This window comes from Glycine soja, chromosome 11 (assembly GCF_004193775.1).
Source record: "Glycine soja cultivar W05 chromosome 11, ASM419377v2, whole genome shotgun sequence".
NCBI lineage: Eukaryota > Viridiplantae > Streptophyta > Magnoliopsida > Fabales > Fabaceae > Glycine > Glycine soja.
In genome coordinates, this window is record NC_041012.1 from 8,639,987 (window position 1) to 8,656,012 (window position 16,026).

A 16,026-nucleotide genomic window follows, 5' to 3' on the forward strand; every position below is an offset into this window, starting at 1 on the left:
TCAAGTTTATTTGGATAAATCTATTTAAAAGAACAAACTTATCTTAGTCTCCCTCCTTATTTCTTTCGATGTACTAGTCTTTTTTTGTTTGTTTGAAACAATTCTTGTTTTAAAACTGTTGTTGTTTTCTCAAATATAACATTGCATTGTTTAGTACTCACTAGAAGTAGTGCAAACACAAAATCAATATATTAAATAAGGATGTCTTAGTCCAATATAACATAAAAAAAATCAAGATATTATATAAGGATGTTTTAGACAAGGACTAAAAATGTAATTATTTTAATATTTTTTATCGGTAAAAATATTATTTATAATAATTATACACTTGCTTAAATAATTGAGTTAAATTCTCTTAACATATTTTTGTTTAATTTAATATTTCTTAATCAATATGTAATAACCTCAAACATCAAAAGAATCAAAGAGATAGTATGAATTAATTTTATTCACAAGATTTAAACTTAAAAGAAATTGTATTCATTGTTACTCATAACAAGAGATAATATTTTTTTAATACTTAAACATACTGTTAAATTTGATTCATACATAGAGAGAATGAGACTCATAAATTTTACTTTATCAACTAGGCATTACCAATCTTTTCATTTTCCTCTCATTTGAACATGCTTTTCAGATACTATTTATGCAATTAGTCAATCATCTACCCCTCGAACATATAAAACTATCATTTTTTTTCTACATTTATCTATATACCTGGTCTCTTAATTCTTATATTATTTTTAATTTTAACGTATCTTCTTTTATTTATATTTCTAAGTTGAATTGTAATAATTTAAAAAGTATTAATTATTAAAAATAACACTATATTACAATTTAAACTATTTATTACAAATACAAAATATAAATTATACATTCAAAGATGTTTTTTATTATAAATTTTAATTATAATACGAGTTTAACAAATGCATTATCAATTTACTTTATCATTAAATAAGAAATTATTTTTCAAATTTAATTTGAAGATAATTACTAAAAAATAATTAATTTATTATATATAAAAATTTATAATTTGATGGCAATATACAAAACTTTAATATCTTTTATTAGCTTTTTACATCTATTATATATATATATATATATTTATCATTTTAATTATGCAAAAAAATAATCTAAAATACTACTAGTAATCAATTTGATGTCATTTATTCAAATTCTAAAATACTAAATACTAGTAGTAATAAACTATTAATCAATATGATGTCAAGGAATTTGGGCATTCCATGTGAGTCCACTACTTTGGTTCTTACTATTTCTCCGGTGCTCCCGCTCAATTTCAGGCTTATTTTAAAGCCATTCGTCGCTGATATTATTGCGCGGGCACTTCCACTGTTCCACCAGTTTAAAAACCCATCTCCACCTCCTCATCCGCCACGTCGGCACTTGGAAAAATCTAACCTAATCTAAGTCAATTTTTAAATTTCTCCCATAAAAAACTCAAAATTACAACGAAGAAAATAAAATTTAAACTCAGAAGACCATACCCTACATTCTCTCACCATCTTCACCATCTTCTTCACCCACTGCAACTTGTCTTAGAGAAGACGAAACACTCTCTCTCTGTGTGATAATAATCATATCTTAAAGCGTCAAACAAAAAAACAAAAAAAGAGAACCAAATGTTCTTCACTTTTTCGTTCTATCGCCATGTGAGTTCTGACACATTCTATTCTTCTTCTCGTGTTCCCTCTTTACTTCATACCTCGCTGGTTTCCCCTGACTCACCAACTCGGTGAGTCAACTCGATGGCCTCATCCTCACGTGCAAGGAGCAGCTCGCCATTCTCGCACCGCAAACCCTCCACTCCTCTCTCCTCAGCTTCCTCTTCCACTTCTTCCTTCACGAACGGACGCGTAATGCCTCGCTCCTGTTCCTCTTCCACGTCATCGTTTTACAACTCCGGTGGTGGTGGTCGATCCATGACTCCGAGTCGCGGTCACAGCGAGTCAGTCTGCTACGATTACGGTAATCCTTCGCCGGTGGAGTTCGGGATGGACGAGGAGGTGATCACGGAGCCTGTGGATTCGTCCCGAGCTCGGGATAGCATTTCTGTCACGATTCGGTTCAGACCGTTGAGGTAATGCCTAGATCTGTGGTTATGGAATCAGATCCATTAGCTGTGGATTTTAGAGCAACCGAATCGTTCGCTTTGTTTCTATTTTTATCGCGTTTAGTTACCTGAGATCAAATGAGTGGTTACGGTGTTGTTTGGTTGCAGTGAAAGAGAGTACCAGAGAGGAGACGAGATCGCGTGGTATGCGGACGGTGATAAGATTGTGAGGAATGAGTATAATCCAGCTACTGCTTATGCATTTGGTATTTTCATTTCGAACTTTGATTTCTTCACGTGATTTTTTTAGGGAACTAGTGGAGAGCAATTAGGTTTTTGCTTTTAGTGTATCGATTATTGGAAATGGATGTTAGAAATTTTGATTTGATTTGTGACAGATAGAGTGTTTGGACCGCATACGAATTCCGACGAGGTGTATGAAGTAGCTGCTAAACCTGTGGTGAAGGCTGCTATGGAAGGTGTAAATGGTATGAAATCTGGATTCAAGGCTTTATAGTTTATCACAACGGGAATGTGATGTTTTTAGCAGCGTCTGATTTAGTAGCAACTACGGAGTCATTCTATTTCTTTGATCTTAGAAACCTACATTCTAAGATTTGATGGAAGCTGCTTTAGTTTGAAGTTTAAACTGATGCATCTAGTTGAATAACTAGATTTCAATAGTTAATATGTAGTGGTTATTGGTTTAGTATTATAGTGGTTGGTGGAGTTAGCTGGGTTTGGAAGATAACTTATGATAAACATTGCAGGAACTGTGTTTGCATACGGTGTGACGAGTAGTGGTAAGACACATACTATGCACGTAAGTGTCACTTTTAAAATTAATGTTTTGATTTTAAGCTTTGTTATTTGGAGTTTATACGATGGAAGTCAAGCTGTGATGTTTTACCTTTTCATCATATTTCAACATAAACCTGCCATTTAAATTGGTAAAATATGCAGATTTTTATTACGGGATAGTCTTATTACTCCCTCCGTTTCAAAAGTATCTGGCCGTTTAGAAATTGTTTTGCTTCAATTTTTTCTTTAGTGTTAGGATGCTAATAAAATATTTAATGAGTTTATTTTATACACTATCAATACGAAAGTTATTACACAATTAGAAATAATGGGAGCTATGACTTTTAAATTAGTTAAGAATTAACCAAATTACCATACTTGTCAATTTGTGATTTGATGACATTGTAAAATCAAGTTATGTGTTTTCACCTTTATCCGTATCTCTTAATATCTTCAATAAGTGCATGTTGGTTCAGCCTATTTTGGGGAATGATAAAAAATATTAATGAAGTGACAATACTTTTGGTATTTTAATGAAGATAAGTTAGTCAAATGTGTATTGTTATTGATACCATTTTATAATTTTCTTGATCCTTATGAGTGAGTAACCTTGAACAGTGTATGTTTTGTATGAAAGAGAGTAGTTGTTATGTGTCATAGGCTATTTGTCAATTTTCAATTGTGAGTCTTTTTGGTAAGTTACTAATTTGTTCTGCTTTCAATTTTCTAATACAAATAAAACATATGCCACATAAGAGCAACTTTCTTGTGAGCATTTACTTTTGTATTATTCTGAAGATGAATGCATGTATTAGATTCTTTTCACCTATTGTTTGATGATTCTTTGGCTAAGGGTAAAGAAGTTTTGGGGGGGGGGGGGTGGGACTCTTAACTCTATCAACTTACTTACGGTTGTGTGACAGTAGATAGTTAGTTTGCCAGTGTCATTCCTTACACGATTTGGTGAACCTGCCATTGAGCACTAATGCACTGTATTAGTTATTAGTTATCATTTTACAAATGCAAAAAAGTTCATAATCATTCTTATCAGAAGCTGAAAATTTGAATGGCTCTTGAGAGACAGAGGAAGTGGTGATTGAGTTAAAAGAAGTACAACTAAAATTAGTAGAAAAGTAACATTTTATTAGTATACAGGTACAATTATTAACATAAATAGTGTTTTTTAGTTTATTTAATATTTAATATAAAGGTACAATATGTTAGCTTTGGAAAAGGGTCTTGTACTTGGACAGTGGAACTGAATCATTTGATTTGAGAGTAGATCCTTAATTATCACATAAAACTAGCAGCCATTTTTAAGGTTGATTTGCTTGGTACATATTATATGGTTTCCAGTAGGTGCAATGTATTTACTTCGTTTGTTAAAAGGAAATGTAGTAGCATTTTGGGCTTCTAACATTTGGCTGACTTTGAAGTTTTTACAATTATTTACCATGCCGTATTTATTGTTTGCCTTTTCAATTCACTTTTTTCACTAGAAACTGTTTCATGGTATACTTTTACAATTGATGTGATCCCTTCAGTTTTGTTTCTGATTTGCTTTTCAATAATGATATTTGCAGGGAGACCAATATTCTCCTGGTATCATACCGCTGGCTATCAAAGATGTTTTCAGCATTATCCAAGATGTGAGCTTTCATGCAAACTTAACAAATGTTGTTGAAGTCTTTGTTATTTGTGGGGTATTTAGAAACACCTGTTTGGCACTGGCCATTGTTTTCCATTATAATACCATTCTTTGAACTATAAGCAGTGTCTTTGTATTTGTTATCAATATCACTACTCTCTAGTCTCTATTGCTTTGTGCTGTACTTGTGGCCAATTAGGCATCTACTTGCCTTGCACACCATTTATGCCCCCGGGATACATGAGCTGTATGCCTTGAATCTTGATTGATAAGAATTGTTAGTCAGTACTTATCTTTGATTTGTAATGACTAGTTTGGAATAACTATTTGCATTTACTGCAGACTCCAGGAAGAGAGTTCTTACTCCGTGTGTCATATCTAGAAATATACAATGAGGTAAATATGGAACAAATTGTGTTCACACTTCCCACCATCTGTGTTCTTAACATGGTTTAGAACATAGTTCATCATTAAATGCAACTCTTTATGCCTCACCTCAATTATATGTTTCCAGGATCTGCCATTTTGAGATACTGATTGTCCCAATGTTACATTTTCTGATTTTTTCTTTCTTTCTATTTTTTTAATAGATGCTTTCCCTGTTTCTGCTTGGATCAGGTGATAAATGACTTGCTTGACCCAACTGGCCAAAATTTACGTGTTAGAGAAGATGCACAGGTTTCTTACTTATGCTAATTGAAATTGAAATCTTATTTGCATTAATTTTTGTCCTCGTCTTTCTATGAACTCCTTTGTTACTCTGTTCTCAATTGTCTTTCAATACACGAGAACTGATATTTCTAGTTTCCTTTGGAATGTGACGTGACATGTATCTATGAACTTTGAATTAAAAGCTCGTTTTAGAGTACGAACATTAATGTTATAATTTCCATCAAGAAAATACAATGACAGCATCGGTTATTGGAAGAAAATTTAGACAATTCTTCTTTATTTTGAACTCTTCAAACAGTTTTCTTAAGACTAGTTCGAGAGATGACCAGTGATTTATATTTCAGGGAACTTATGTGGAGGGTATGAAGGAAGAAGTTGTTTTGTCTCCTGGACATGCCCTTTCCTTTATTGCTGCTGGAGAAGGTTAAAGCTGATACTTAAAGTTACATTTGCCCAAATTATTTTTAGTAATATAGTTCTCATGGTTAATTGTTGGTTACTTGGTTCAGAAGCTTTATTAATAAGGATGTTGTTTAATGGCAGAGCATCGTCATGTTGGATCAAACAATTTTAACCTCTTTAGCAGCAGAAGTCACACCATTTTTACACTTGTAAGCATTCTTAAAATGAGTTTTGAATTTCTTTATCGAAGCAACCTTTTGTACACCGGATCCAATTGTCAAAGGAAATTTATCTACATCACAGCCTGAGGCCTTAGGTTTTTGAATTGCTGAGTTGCATACGTACATTCTGCTTAGATGTTTAACTGTGTTTTCTGCATGCTGGTTAAAAGTTTAATGCTTGCTCAGCTCATGTATTTGGATTTTTATCCTGGACCTTGTTAAGCTATTTTTGTTTCACTTCTAACCTGTATTATTATTGCTATCCAATACATTTGCAGATGATTGAAAGCAGTGCCCATGGTGAAGATTATGATGGAGTCATCTTCTCTCAGCTTGTATGTGAACATTATTAAGAACTTTTCAGACAACACACACAAACACATTATTACTTGACTATTCTCAATTTTTTGCTTGCTTTCTTCGATTAGAACTTGATCGATCTTGCTGGATCTGAGAGCTCGAAAACTGAAACTACTGGATTAAGAAGAAAAGAAGGATCTTACATAAACAAAAGTCTTCTGACACTTGGAACAGTAGGTGTCTTGTATTTACTATATTTGTTGGCTATGAAGAAGTTTTGTTATGAGTTATGACATATTGTGGGAACCTGAGATCACCAGTTAGATAATTTACAATTTATATTTTTGTGAAAGATCACAAAACCTGCCTCCTGAAAGTCTTGATTTTATGGTTTCAATTTAAAGGTTATTGGAAAATTGAGTGAGGGGAAAGCATCTCATGTTCCATATCGTGACTCAAAGCTTACTCGCCTCCTGCAGTCTTCACTTAGTGGGCATGGCCACGTTTCAGTGAGTTTGGATTCTACTGCTCTTTGAATGATAAAATCTTTTACTGTATTTGGTGTCCCTTTTAATTTTGTACATTTGTTGAGTCATCTTTCTTGGTATATCATGTTAGTAGATAGGGGCATAAACTGAAAACATTATAGAGCTACAAAGATAGTTACTAAACGTTAGCACCACATAAAAATTTCCTCTTAGGGTAGTTGTTAATACGAATGGCAGAAACTCTGTTATAGCCATTTCTGTACTTTCAACGTACTGTATGGATAGAGAAATACATAGAGTATTCTACCCCAATAGGCCATACTTGTTAGAATCGTACAATTTGCAATTTATATCACATGATGCAGAGTGACGGATCCAAAAATCTTATAAAGGGGTTGAAGTTTTATTTTCTTCCTTTATAATTGTTTAAATGTCTAATTTTTAATAAATAATTTTTAAAAAAAATACTATTTTTACACAAAATTGAAACTAATATTTATATTAAATGATGATAACCTTAATTATTATTATAATAATAACAAACACACAATTAATTATATAATAGTTATCACTTTAATCATTGCAATGAAACAACAAACACAATTAATTTTACACAATCTTATATTAATTAACATTAACCATTATTATAATAACTATAAAAAATTAATTTTATATAATTTTATACTAATTAACTTAAAAAAATATATGTATATAGATGAAAAGTTTCAAGAGAGGGGGCTCAAGCCCTTGCTTGCCCCCTCGAGATTTGTCCCTGATGATGAATTGCAGCATTTTGAATCATGTGATACATGGATGGATTGGTCTAAATGTGTAATTCTGTATCATCAATGCGATTAACACAATTCAGCAACTTATTTTTACTTTTTCTCACCTTTCCTCATCAATGAAGTAGAGAAGTTAAATCCTAAATTGTTAAAAGGAACTGAATGTGCACTACTGAATGCACCCTGTTTGATCAGTTTGATGGTCTATTTTTATTCTTTTGTAATAGGTGTCACACCATTACTTACTCATTCTATACATTTAATTTGGCTGTTAAATTTCTGTTTTCAATCTTTTAAAATAAAGGCTTCACACAATTATGACATGATTTTGTTGTTTGAGACTTATGGTTTAGTAGTTTGGTCATTTTGTCATTTAAAAATTCTTTCCTTCCTCTTTATTCTCTGTAATGGATGTATGTGAACAAAGTATGTCAGAATGTTTGCATGAGCACCATATTAATGTTGACTTTGACATGGAAATTTCAGCTTATTTGCACTATAACTCCAGCATCCAGTAATATGGAAGAAACTCATAATACCTTGAAGTTTGCTAGCAGGGCCAAGCGAGTAGAAATATATGCCTCACGTAATAAGGTCCGCTTCAAATCTATTTATTAGCCACATAACTGCAAGACTATTATTCATAAAAATAAACTGCATGAATATTATCATGTCCATGAGATTTTTGATTGATTCTTGAATAATTTGTTAAAACAGATTATTGACGAAAAATCTCTAATTAAGAAATACCAAAGAGAAATTTCAGTCCTCAAACATGAACTTGATCAGCTTAAGAAGGGGATGCAACGTGGTGTCAACCATGAAGAGATTATGACCTTAAAGCAAAAGGTTTTTAGCTTCCCCTGAATTGTTTCATATTTTCATTTCTTAGTCAGGTTTTTGTGATTTTGTAACAAGATCTGATTCTCATTTTGTACTACCGACATATGAGTAGTTGGAAGAAGGTCAAGTGAAAATGCAGTCAAGATTGGAAGAAGAGGAAGAAGCGAAGGTTGCTCTTATGAGTCGGATCCAGAAGCTAACCAAGCTCATTCTGGTTTCATCAAAGAACGCAATTCCAGGATATCTAACTGATGCTTCCAGCCATCAGCAGAGTCCTTCTGTTGGTGAGGATGATGTGAGTTCTTCCTTCAATTGGTGTGAAGTGTGTTTTACCGTTCTTTTTAAATAATATTCGTTCTAGATGTGCAAGTACTTTGAACTCCTTATCATGATTAGCTGCAATATTATTTGTAAATTGATATTCTTTTCTTATTCTAGATCTCCGTACTGACAAATTTTATGCTGTTGATTACTTGGTAGTGAGTTTATTTCTTCTATCACTTAAGTTAGTACACAAATGATAAAGCTGTACTTTTCATAGTTTATGTTAGATATACAAATCATTCACGGCCTTCTCCGAGTCCCCCGAGTAGCTCATGATTTTTGGCTGAGTTGGTTCTTTGCATTTAGGGGTGGAAAAAAGTTGGGTTAGGTTAGGGTTTTCAAGGTTTTAGCGTGACTTAATTCTTAAATTTAAGACTCAAGCTGTTTAAACGGTCTTTTGAATTAAATAGGCTTTTAAGAAAAAAATTGAGCTTACCTATATAGTCAATAAATCTTACTTGACCTGAGCCTGCCTGGTATAGGCTAGGCCATTGGCCTCCAGAAGCAGTTTGGCCTATTTTCATTCCTACTCACAATATATCAAAGCCTTTTTGATGAAGTGGTGAAGTATTTGTCCTTGTTGCTTTATTCTTCATAATTAAATTAAATTTCAACACAAGGTAATTCATGCCTAAGCATTGTCCATATATTTCAAGCACAAATGGTTTTCTTGTGAGGGGGTATGTGATATAAACCATTGTCAAGCCTCTACCGCTTTCAGGTTGAGTTGGTTATTGACATCGTAATTATATCTAGTCAAATATTTTGTTATTTTTCAGAAAGATGTCTCAGTTCCAAATGAACCTTGCATTATGTGACTATCTTTTTATAGATGTTAAAGAGTAAGTAAAACCTAGCTTATTCCTTTTTCTTCCAGAAATATGATGCCCTACGTGATGGATCTCTTTTGGTTGAAAATGAGAGTCAAAAAGATGTTTCCACTGTGTCATCTGATCCGTCTCATGATGTTAGACATATAATATCGTCAAGTAGACGGAACGAAGAACTCTCCCCAACTAGCTGTATCATCACTGAATCAACACGGCTGCTACCAGCGGTAGATTCATGTTCCCATTCCCCCTCAATATCTGTTTGCTAATCTCATTCCATAATATGCATATTAGATGCCTCAGTTTTGGGAATGTGTCACAGTCCTGGCTAAATCAATGCATAGAAAAATTATTAGAAATTAGAAGGTCTAATTCAATTTCAAAAACTAGTTAAAGCCTCAAACTCAGTGGATGTGTGATCGTGGCCTCGTGGGGCTCCCTTGTGACTTCTGCACGATTTCTTTATTTTATATTTATATCTAATATGTAAATACTGATAGAATATCCCTTGCTGCGATGCTTTATAATTTTAAAAAAAGTATTGGTTTCTTGCTGACTATTGTATCTCATTGTATTTTCATACTTTAAAAGTGTTGGCCTGTTGGGTTTCTTTATATCTTATTAAATCTCCTTTTTGACTGCATATTAAATTGTAGGGAGGGGTGACAATGTCTGATGAGATGGATCTTCTTGTCGAGCAAGTCAAAATGCTTGCTGGGGATATTGCTTTCAGTACTAGCACTTTGAAACGCTTAATAGAGCAGTCTGTAAATGATCCTGAAAGCTCCAAAATACAGGTATTCTGCCTTGTTTTAAAACTGTGACGATTTCGAACCTATTGGTATCAATGGTATGGTAGATGCATTGCGGAGGACTAAAATTTTCCGTAAAAATTAGAAATGAAGAATGACGCGCATATGTGCTAAAATTAGCTTCGTACTCTATTGAAATCATGTGTTTACCTCGTACTCTACGTTTCTCATGTCAGCTTTTATGGGAAGGCCTTTTGACACTCCTACATGTTCAAATTCTTTTATTTTGAACTTTTTTTTAAAAAAAAAATATTACATTTTCAACATTTATTGTACTTTTTGAATTTATATTTATTTAGGTTTCCCAGCACACATTCATTTATTATATGTAATATTGAAAATTGTGATAAAATAAAAAAATACATTTTATTTTTGTTTACGCAATCAAAAAAAGTATTTATAATTGTGCCAACATAATTTGTTTGACAATTATTTGTACAACATATCCAATAAATATAGATATATCACATAAATTAAACCTCAAAATTACATTTCATTTATAAAAATATTATACTTATGCATTAAAAAAATATTGTACTTATGACTTATCTCACTATTAATTAATTATAATGATATTTTATTTCTTATGCATGCATAAACAAGTTATAATTGTATGCACAGAAAGATACCTTGTGTGTTCTTGGATAACAGTTACGTTGAACTAACTAGCTTTCATTCTAAAAACTAATAAGGGACTTCTACTTTCTTGTTTTGGAAAGTGGGAAAATCTCATTGATCGTGGTTTCAACGGGAACCAAACACACTAAATCTGATTGCACACGTTTCCACAAACAGATCTACGCACATTTTTTTACGTGGAATCGATGGTCCATGTTACAAAAAGCGCTGTATCCAACTCTAATTGATATGCCATGTATCGCAGATTTAAATTTTTGGTAGAAATTCTTTATATGGAGAATGTGCATTTCTTTATTACAGATTGAGAACTTGGAACAAGATATCCAAGAAAAAAAGAAGCAAATGATGGTTTTAGAACAAAGAATAAGTGAGAGTGGTGAATCATCCGTAGCTAACTCATCACTGGTTGAAATGCAGCAGGTGGCTATTTTGATATTCTAATATACTCGAAAGTTGTATTTATGTAAATGCTGCAATAAAGGTCATTTATAATTTTTATTTTCTTTGCGGGTATGTCATGACAGGCAATCGCAAGATTAGTGACTCAGTGTGATGAAAAGGCCTTTGAGCTGGAGGTATGTCTATTTTATCTATATATATATTATGGCGCTTATTCACCTTGAGCCTTCAATCTTCAATTTATTTCCAGTTCGAAGTGCCCACTGATTTTTTTCAACTAGTATTTTGTCATTGCATTTTACAATTTCTTTTTTAAAATGTAATTTGAATTTATGATTTACGCTAGTCACATTGATTATTCTCTTATAATAACTTCTAATTTTAAATATATATCTATAGATAAAATCTGCAGACAACCGTGTCCTTCAAGAACAGTTAGATAATAAGGTACGTGTTAATCTTTTTGGCTGTTTTCCTCGTCCTTAAAGTCGAAGATGCAGCAGAAACCGCTTACTATTAGGAAATTATTATGAAATTGTATGTCTATGTTGACACCCGTTTTTTGTAATTTTGTTGACAGTGTTCTGAAAACAGAGAATTGCAAGAAAAGGTGAAGCTGCTAGAGCAGCAACTGGCAACAATTACTGGTGGTACCTCGTTAATGTTTACTGATCAGTGTCCATCTGGTGAACACATTGATGAGTTGAAAAGGAAAATACAATCCCAGGTAACTATTAATGTGTTCTTTTGAAGTAGCAGCATGGTTAAGAGGATTATGTGCTTTCTGAATCCTCTTTCATTTGGTTTTACTTCGTTAATGCTTCCCTAATAGTCTGTATACTTCCTCTGCCTTCAGTCTGTTAGTTATTATTGATAAAATCAAGTAAGGATTACTACATAAAATCAATTTTAAGGATTCTGTGTGAACTATATATTTGCAGATGCCAGCGTCTGCAATAGTTATTTTCTTGTCCAAGTTACAGTTTTGATTCGATTGAATTGTCTGACATTTTTCTTCACTCTTCAGGAGATTGAAAATGAAAAAATGAAGCTAGAGCAAGTTCACTTGTCAGAAGAGAATAGTGGGTTGCATGTGCAGAATCAGAAACTCTCTGAAGAAGCTTCTTATGCCAAAGAACTGGCCTCTGCAGCTGCTGTGGAGTTGAAGAATTTGGCTGGGGAAGTGACCAAACTTTCATTGCAGAATGCAAAGTTGGAAAAGGAATTGGTGGCTGCTCGAGACCAGGCCAATGCTCGAAATGGTGTTGTACAAACAGTTAATGGTGTTAACCGCAAGTACAATGATGCAAGATCAGGGAGGAAGGGAAGAAATTCTAGCCGTGCTAATGAATGTCTGGGAGTTGGTATGGATGAGTTTGAGTCATGGAGTCTTGATGCTAATGATCTGAAGATGGAACTGCAGGCTAGGAGACAGCGAGAGGCAGCTCTTGAGGCTGCATTAGCTGAAAAGGAATTTCTAGAAGAGGAGTACAGGAAAAAGGTTGAAGAGGCCAAAAAAAGAGAAGCCTCGTTGGAGAATGATTTGGCAAATATGTGGGTTCTTGTGGCTAAGTTAAAGAAAGAAGGGGGTGCCGTCCCAGAATCAAACATTGATATAAAAAAAGTTGATGAGGAAGCACATACAAATGATCTGAAAACTAATGACTTTGAAAGTGGTATTATCCCCAAGGAGCAGATTTTAGATGTATCAATACCAGAAAATGAAATAACCAATGAAGACCCCTTGGTTGTTCGACTCAAGGTAACATCCATACACGTTTATTTGTGTGTTACTTTATTATGGAAAATTTTGAACTGATTATTATTCTATAGATACTGAGTATTAATTAGTCAGTTCTCAAATAGCCTTAAATTTCTCCTTGATAAACCCATTTGGAAGTCCAAATCTCCCTCCAGATGTTTTGTTTCATAAACCCAATTAGCACAAACAATGATGTACTTCAGACTGCTGTCTCTCAGTAGTTGTGTTATGTGTTGAACATTGAGTGATTTACTTTTGGATTTCAAGGCAGCTACTTTTTCTCTGGAACAATCTTTTTTTGAAATTCTCAAGGAGCTATGGGTCTATGGCTGTGTCCTGGTTTTTTACGGTTTTTTTTCTTACAAATGTTTTGGTACCAAGGAGGTCTAAATTCTATAGCAGTGTGCAATCTATGCAATTGTTTTTACATTGCTACTTTTACTTTGCATGATAATTATCCTGAACTTTTTGGGTTAAAAGATCTCAAAATGCATAGAATTACTTCAATTTTACTGTACAGTTTTTTTTTAATTAGTAATGAGACAAAAAAGCTACAGAGGTACACTTTTTGATCTGTAACTTACGATTTTAGGCACGCATGAAAGAGATGAGGGAAAAAGAATTCAAGCATCTTGGCAATGGAGATGCCAATTCCCATGTTTGTAAAGTATGTTTTCAATCTTCAACTGCAGCAATTCTTCTTCCATGCAGGCATTTTTGTTGTAAGTCTTCTCCTACATTGCCTGAGTATTTTCTTGCCTACATTTTTGGCAATTTCCTTTGGTTATGAATTTTTTCAGACTGAATTACAACCTCTTGTTTGCCTTTGCAGTGTGTAAATCTTGTTCACTTGCTTGTTCTGAATGTCCATTATGCCGCACCAATATTTCAGATAGACTTTTTGCTTTTACTTCTTGACTCTTCTAAAAAGGTCTTTTGCAATTTTTTACACATTCGAGCTTTATTCAAATTCTGTACAAGTACAAATATATAACATGTTTTCATTTTTTGGCTGTCGAAAATTTCCAGGTTTTTTTTATCTCATTGAACTAATATATCCGTGCGGCCACAGGTGCAATTCTTTCATTAGTATTTTTGTATGTAAAACTGTTTAAAAGTTATATCGATAATATCTTTCTTTTACTCTACCCTGGAAATTGTATAGGCCAAGGGGTGGGAAAAAGGAATGTAAAAAGGAAATGGAAAGGGTGTAAACAACACTGCTGAAGTACATGTGCACATAGTGTGTTTGTTTTAATGTAATACAGCAGATTTTTTGTTGAATATCCTGTGTCTTTTGCAGATTATAAGAACAAAGTTTCCTCCTTTCCCCTTCAGATGTTTTGGTGTTTTAACTTTTTAACAAAAAATCTTGTGATGCAGAGCTTTGACTCTTCTCTTAATAGGGGGCCTAGTTGGTATTGCAGTGCGTCAAGTGTTTTTTTTTTTTGGGGTGAAGCAGTGCGTTAAGTTTTGAAACCCATGTAGTAGAACATTATTAATTGAAACAAATCTAGTAATTGCTCGAAGCTTCTCTATAGTTTTTACAAACCCCAGTTGTTGTTTTTAGAGAAAAATAAAGTTTTTACTGATGCCAATTATATATTAGGAAGAACATAGTTAACAAGAATGTATCAAAATACAAATAAAGTTATCCAGGAGATTTATTTCAGTTGATTAAATAATGAATAAGAGTTATTCTAATTTTTTTAGTAATGTATGTGAATTGTTGTAAATTTTTTGGTATTTATTTTTTATTTTTACTGTTAAAAAAAATAATAAAGTTTGTATTGAAACTTATGAAAAATTATTTTAAATTTTGCTACTAAAGTCTTAATTAATCGTGTATATAAAAACTGGTTATGCAATAATTAGTTTGCGGTTTGTCTGGTTATTTATACAATTAATCTATTTCTGTTGAATATTACAAAAGACAATACTCCATTTTAGTGTTTACGTTATTTTACCTATTTTATCCTCTAATGACTAATCTATATATGTAACTGCATGTTACCTGATTTTGTCTTATTCCTAAACAAAATGTAGACAAATAGGCATGACAATGTCTGTCTTAAAAATGATATGCATAGAAACTAAAATAAGATGTTTTTAAATTAAAAGACTAAAAATATTTTTTTATACCTTTTGTTTTATAGATTTTTTTTGTTACTTATATGAACTAAATGAGTGATAAACCCTAAATAAACTAGGATTGTTAAATATATTTTTTTATATATAAAGGTAGAAAATTTAATTTTAATATCTTGTAAAAGAAAAACACTTATTTCTAAAAGGAAAATCATACATAAAAAAATACTAATTCATAGAAATTATATTATAGAACTTTTTTTTATCCAAATTTATCTTAAGAATCCGTTTTGGTTATTTTTTAAACAATTTTTAGCTAGATATTTAAAAAGTATATTTTAATACTTTTTTATATAAAAAAAAGCTTAAGAAAAATCCTTTAGAAATTATATCCTAAAATTGTTTTGTACAAATTAAGCAATGTTGTTTCTGTGGAAATAAGGGGGAAATGCTGATTCGTTTAAACCTTGCAGCAATTGATATGCTATTGAAGGAGTAAGGACGGAAAATGGTGTAAGTTTTACGATTTGATTTACCTTTGCCATTATGTTTTTGTAATTATAAAGTTTACCATTTGAGGACGGAACACGGTAGATTCAGATGATTCTGATATTCAAGAAATGCTAGATGATTTGAAGTGCTGTCGTGTACCTCACCAATTTGGGTCAAACTTTAACGTAGGGGCGGTGGAATATTATACAGATGAGTGAATTGGATCCATAGAAATTCGACATAAGTTCCATGGTGTGAAAAACATGAGGTTCAAGTTCAACATACTGTACAGATGAGTGGATTAGTGTATTTATTGATTTTTTCTTCTTTTAGTAAGTATCCATGAATATCTATATGTATATACATGTGAATATAGATATAATTTGTTTTCTCAGAGATTATGGATGTCTTTAATATATTGAATTAAAAATTAATTTTACTTTTGTAAT

The 16,026-nt window shown here is 32.5% G+C and overlaps 1 protein-coding gene across 5 annotated transcripts; it reads left to right on the forward strand.

Moving 5' to 3' along the window:
• The first annotated feature begins 1,495 nt into the window (after nucleotides 1–1,495).
• On the forward strand, nucleotides 1,496–15,973 carry LOC114376193 (kinesin-like protein KIN-7D, mitochondrial). Of its 5 annotated transcripts, XR_003658921.1 has the most exons (27): nucleotides 1,496–2,098; nucleotides 2,240–2,337; nucleotides 2,470–2,559; nucleotides 2,842–2,894; nucleotides 4,456–4,521; nucleotides 4,863–4,916; nucleotides 5,139–5,198; nucleotides 5,537–5,615; nucleotides 5,736–5,803; nucleotides 6,094–6,150; nucleotides 6,244–6,348; nucleotides 6,520–6,624; nucleotides 7,875–7,982; nucleotides 8,106–8,237; nucleotides 8,344–8,526; nucleotides 9,433–9,612; nucleotides 10,042–10,182; nucleotides 11,137–11,256; nucleotides 11,361–11,411; nucleotides 11,635–11,682; nucleotides 11,816–11,962; nucleotides 12,263–12,997; nucleotides 13,590–13,719; nucleotides 13,830–13,928; nucleotides 14,027–14,069; nucleotides 15,559–15,598; nucleotides 15,767–15,973. XR_003658921.1 is itself a non-coding variant. In XM_028334165.1 (25 exons), the coding sequence occupies exons 1-24, from the start codon at nucleotides 1,767–1,769 to the stop codon at nucleotides 13,913–13,915; spliced, it is 3,228 nt and encodes a 1,075-aa protein (XP_028189966.1). In that variant the 5' UTR covers nucleotides 1,496–1,766; the 3' UTR covers nucleotides 13,916–13,928; nucleotides 14,027–14,334. The 5 variants fall into 5 exon arrangements, 3 of the variants coding, with proteins under 3 accessions (XP_028189966.1, XP_028189967.1, XP_028189968.1); XR_003658920.1 differs by having other exon boundaries at nucleotides 15,559–15,973; XM_028334165.1 differs by lacking the exons at nucleotides 15,559–15,598; nucleotides 15,767–15,973 and having other exon boundaries at nucleotides 14,027–14,334.
• Nucleotides 15,974–16,026: the final 53 nt, after the last annotated feature.

Coding starts and splice junctions, on each gene's coding strand:
- LOC114376193 (XM_028334165.1), top strand. CDS start 1,767: ATGGCCTCATCCTCACGTGCAAGGAGCAGCTCGCCATTCTCGCACCGC. Junction 2,338..2,469: donor AGCTACTGCTTATGCATTTG/GTATTTTCATTT, acceptor GATTTGTGACAG/ATAGAGTGTTTGGACCGCAT. Junction 5,616..5,735: donor CTTTATTGCTGCTGGAGAAG/GTTAAAGCTGAT, acceptor GTTTAATGGCAG/AGCATCGTCATGTTGGATCA.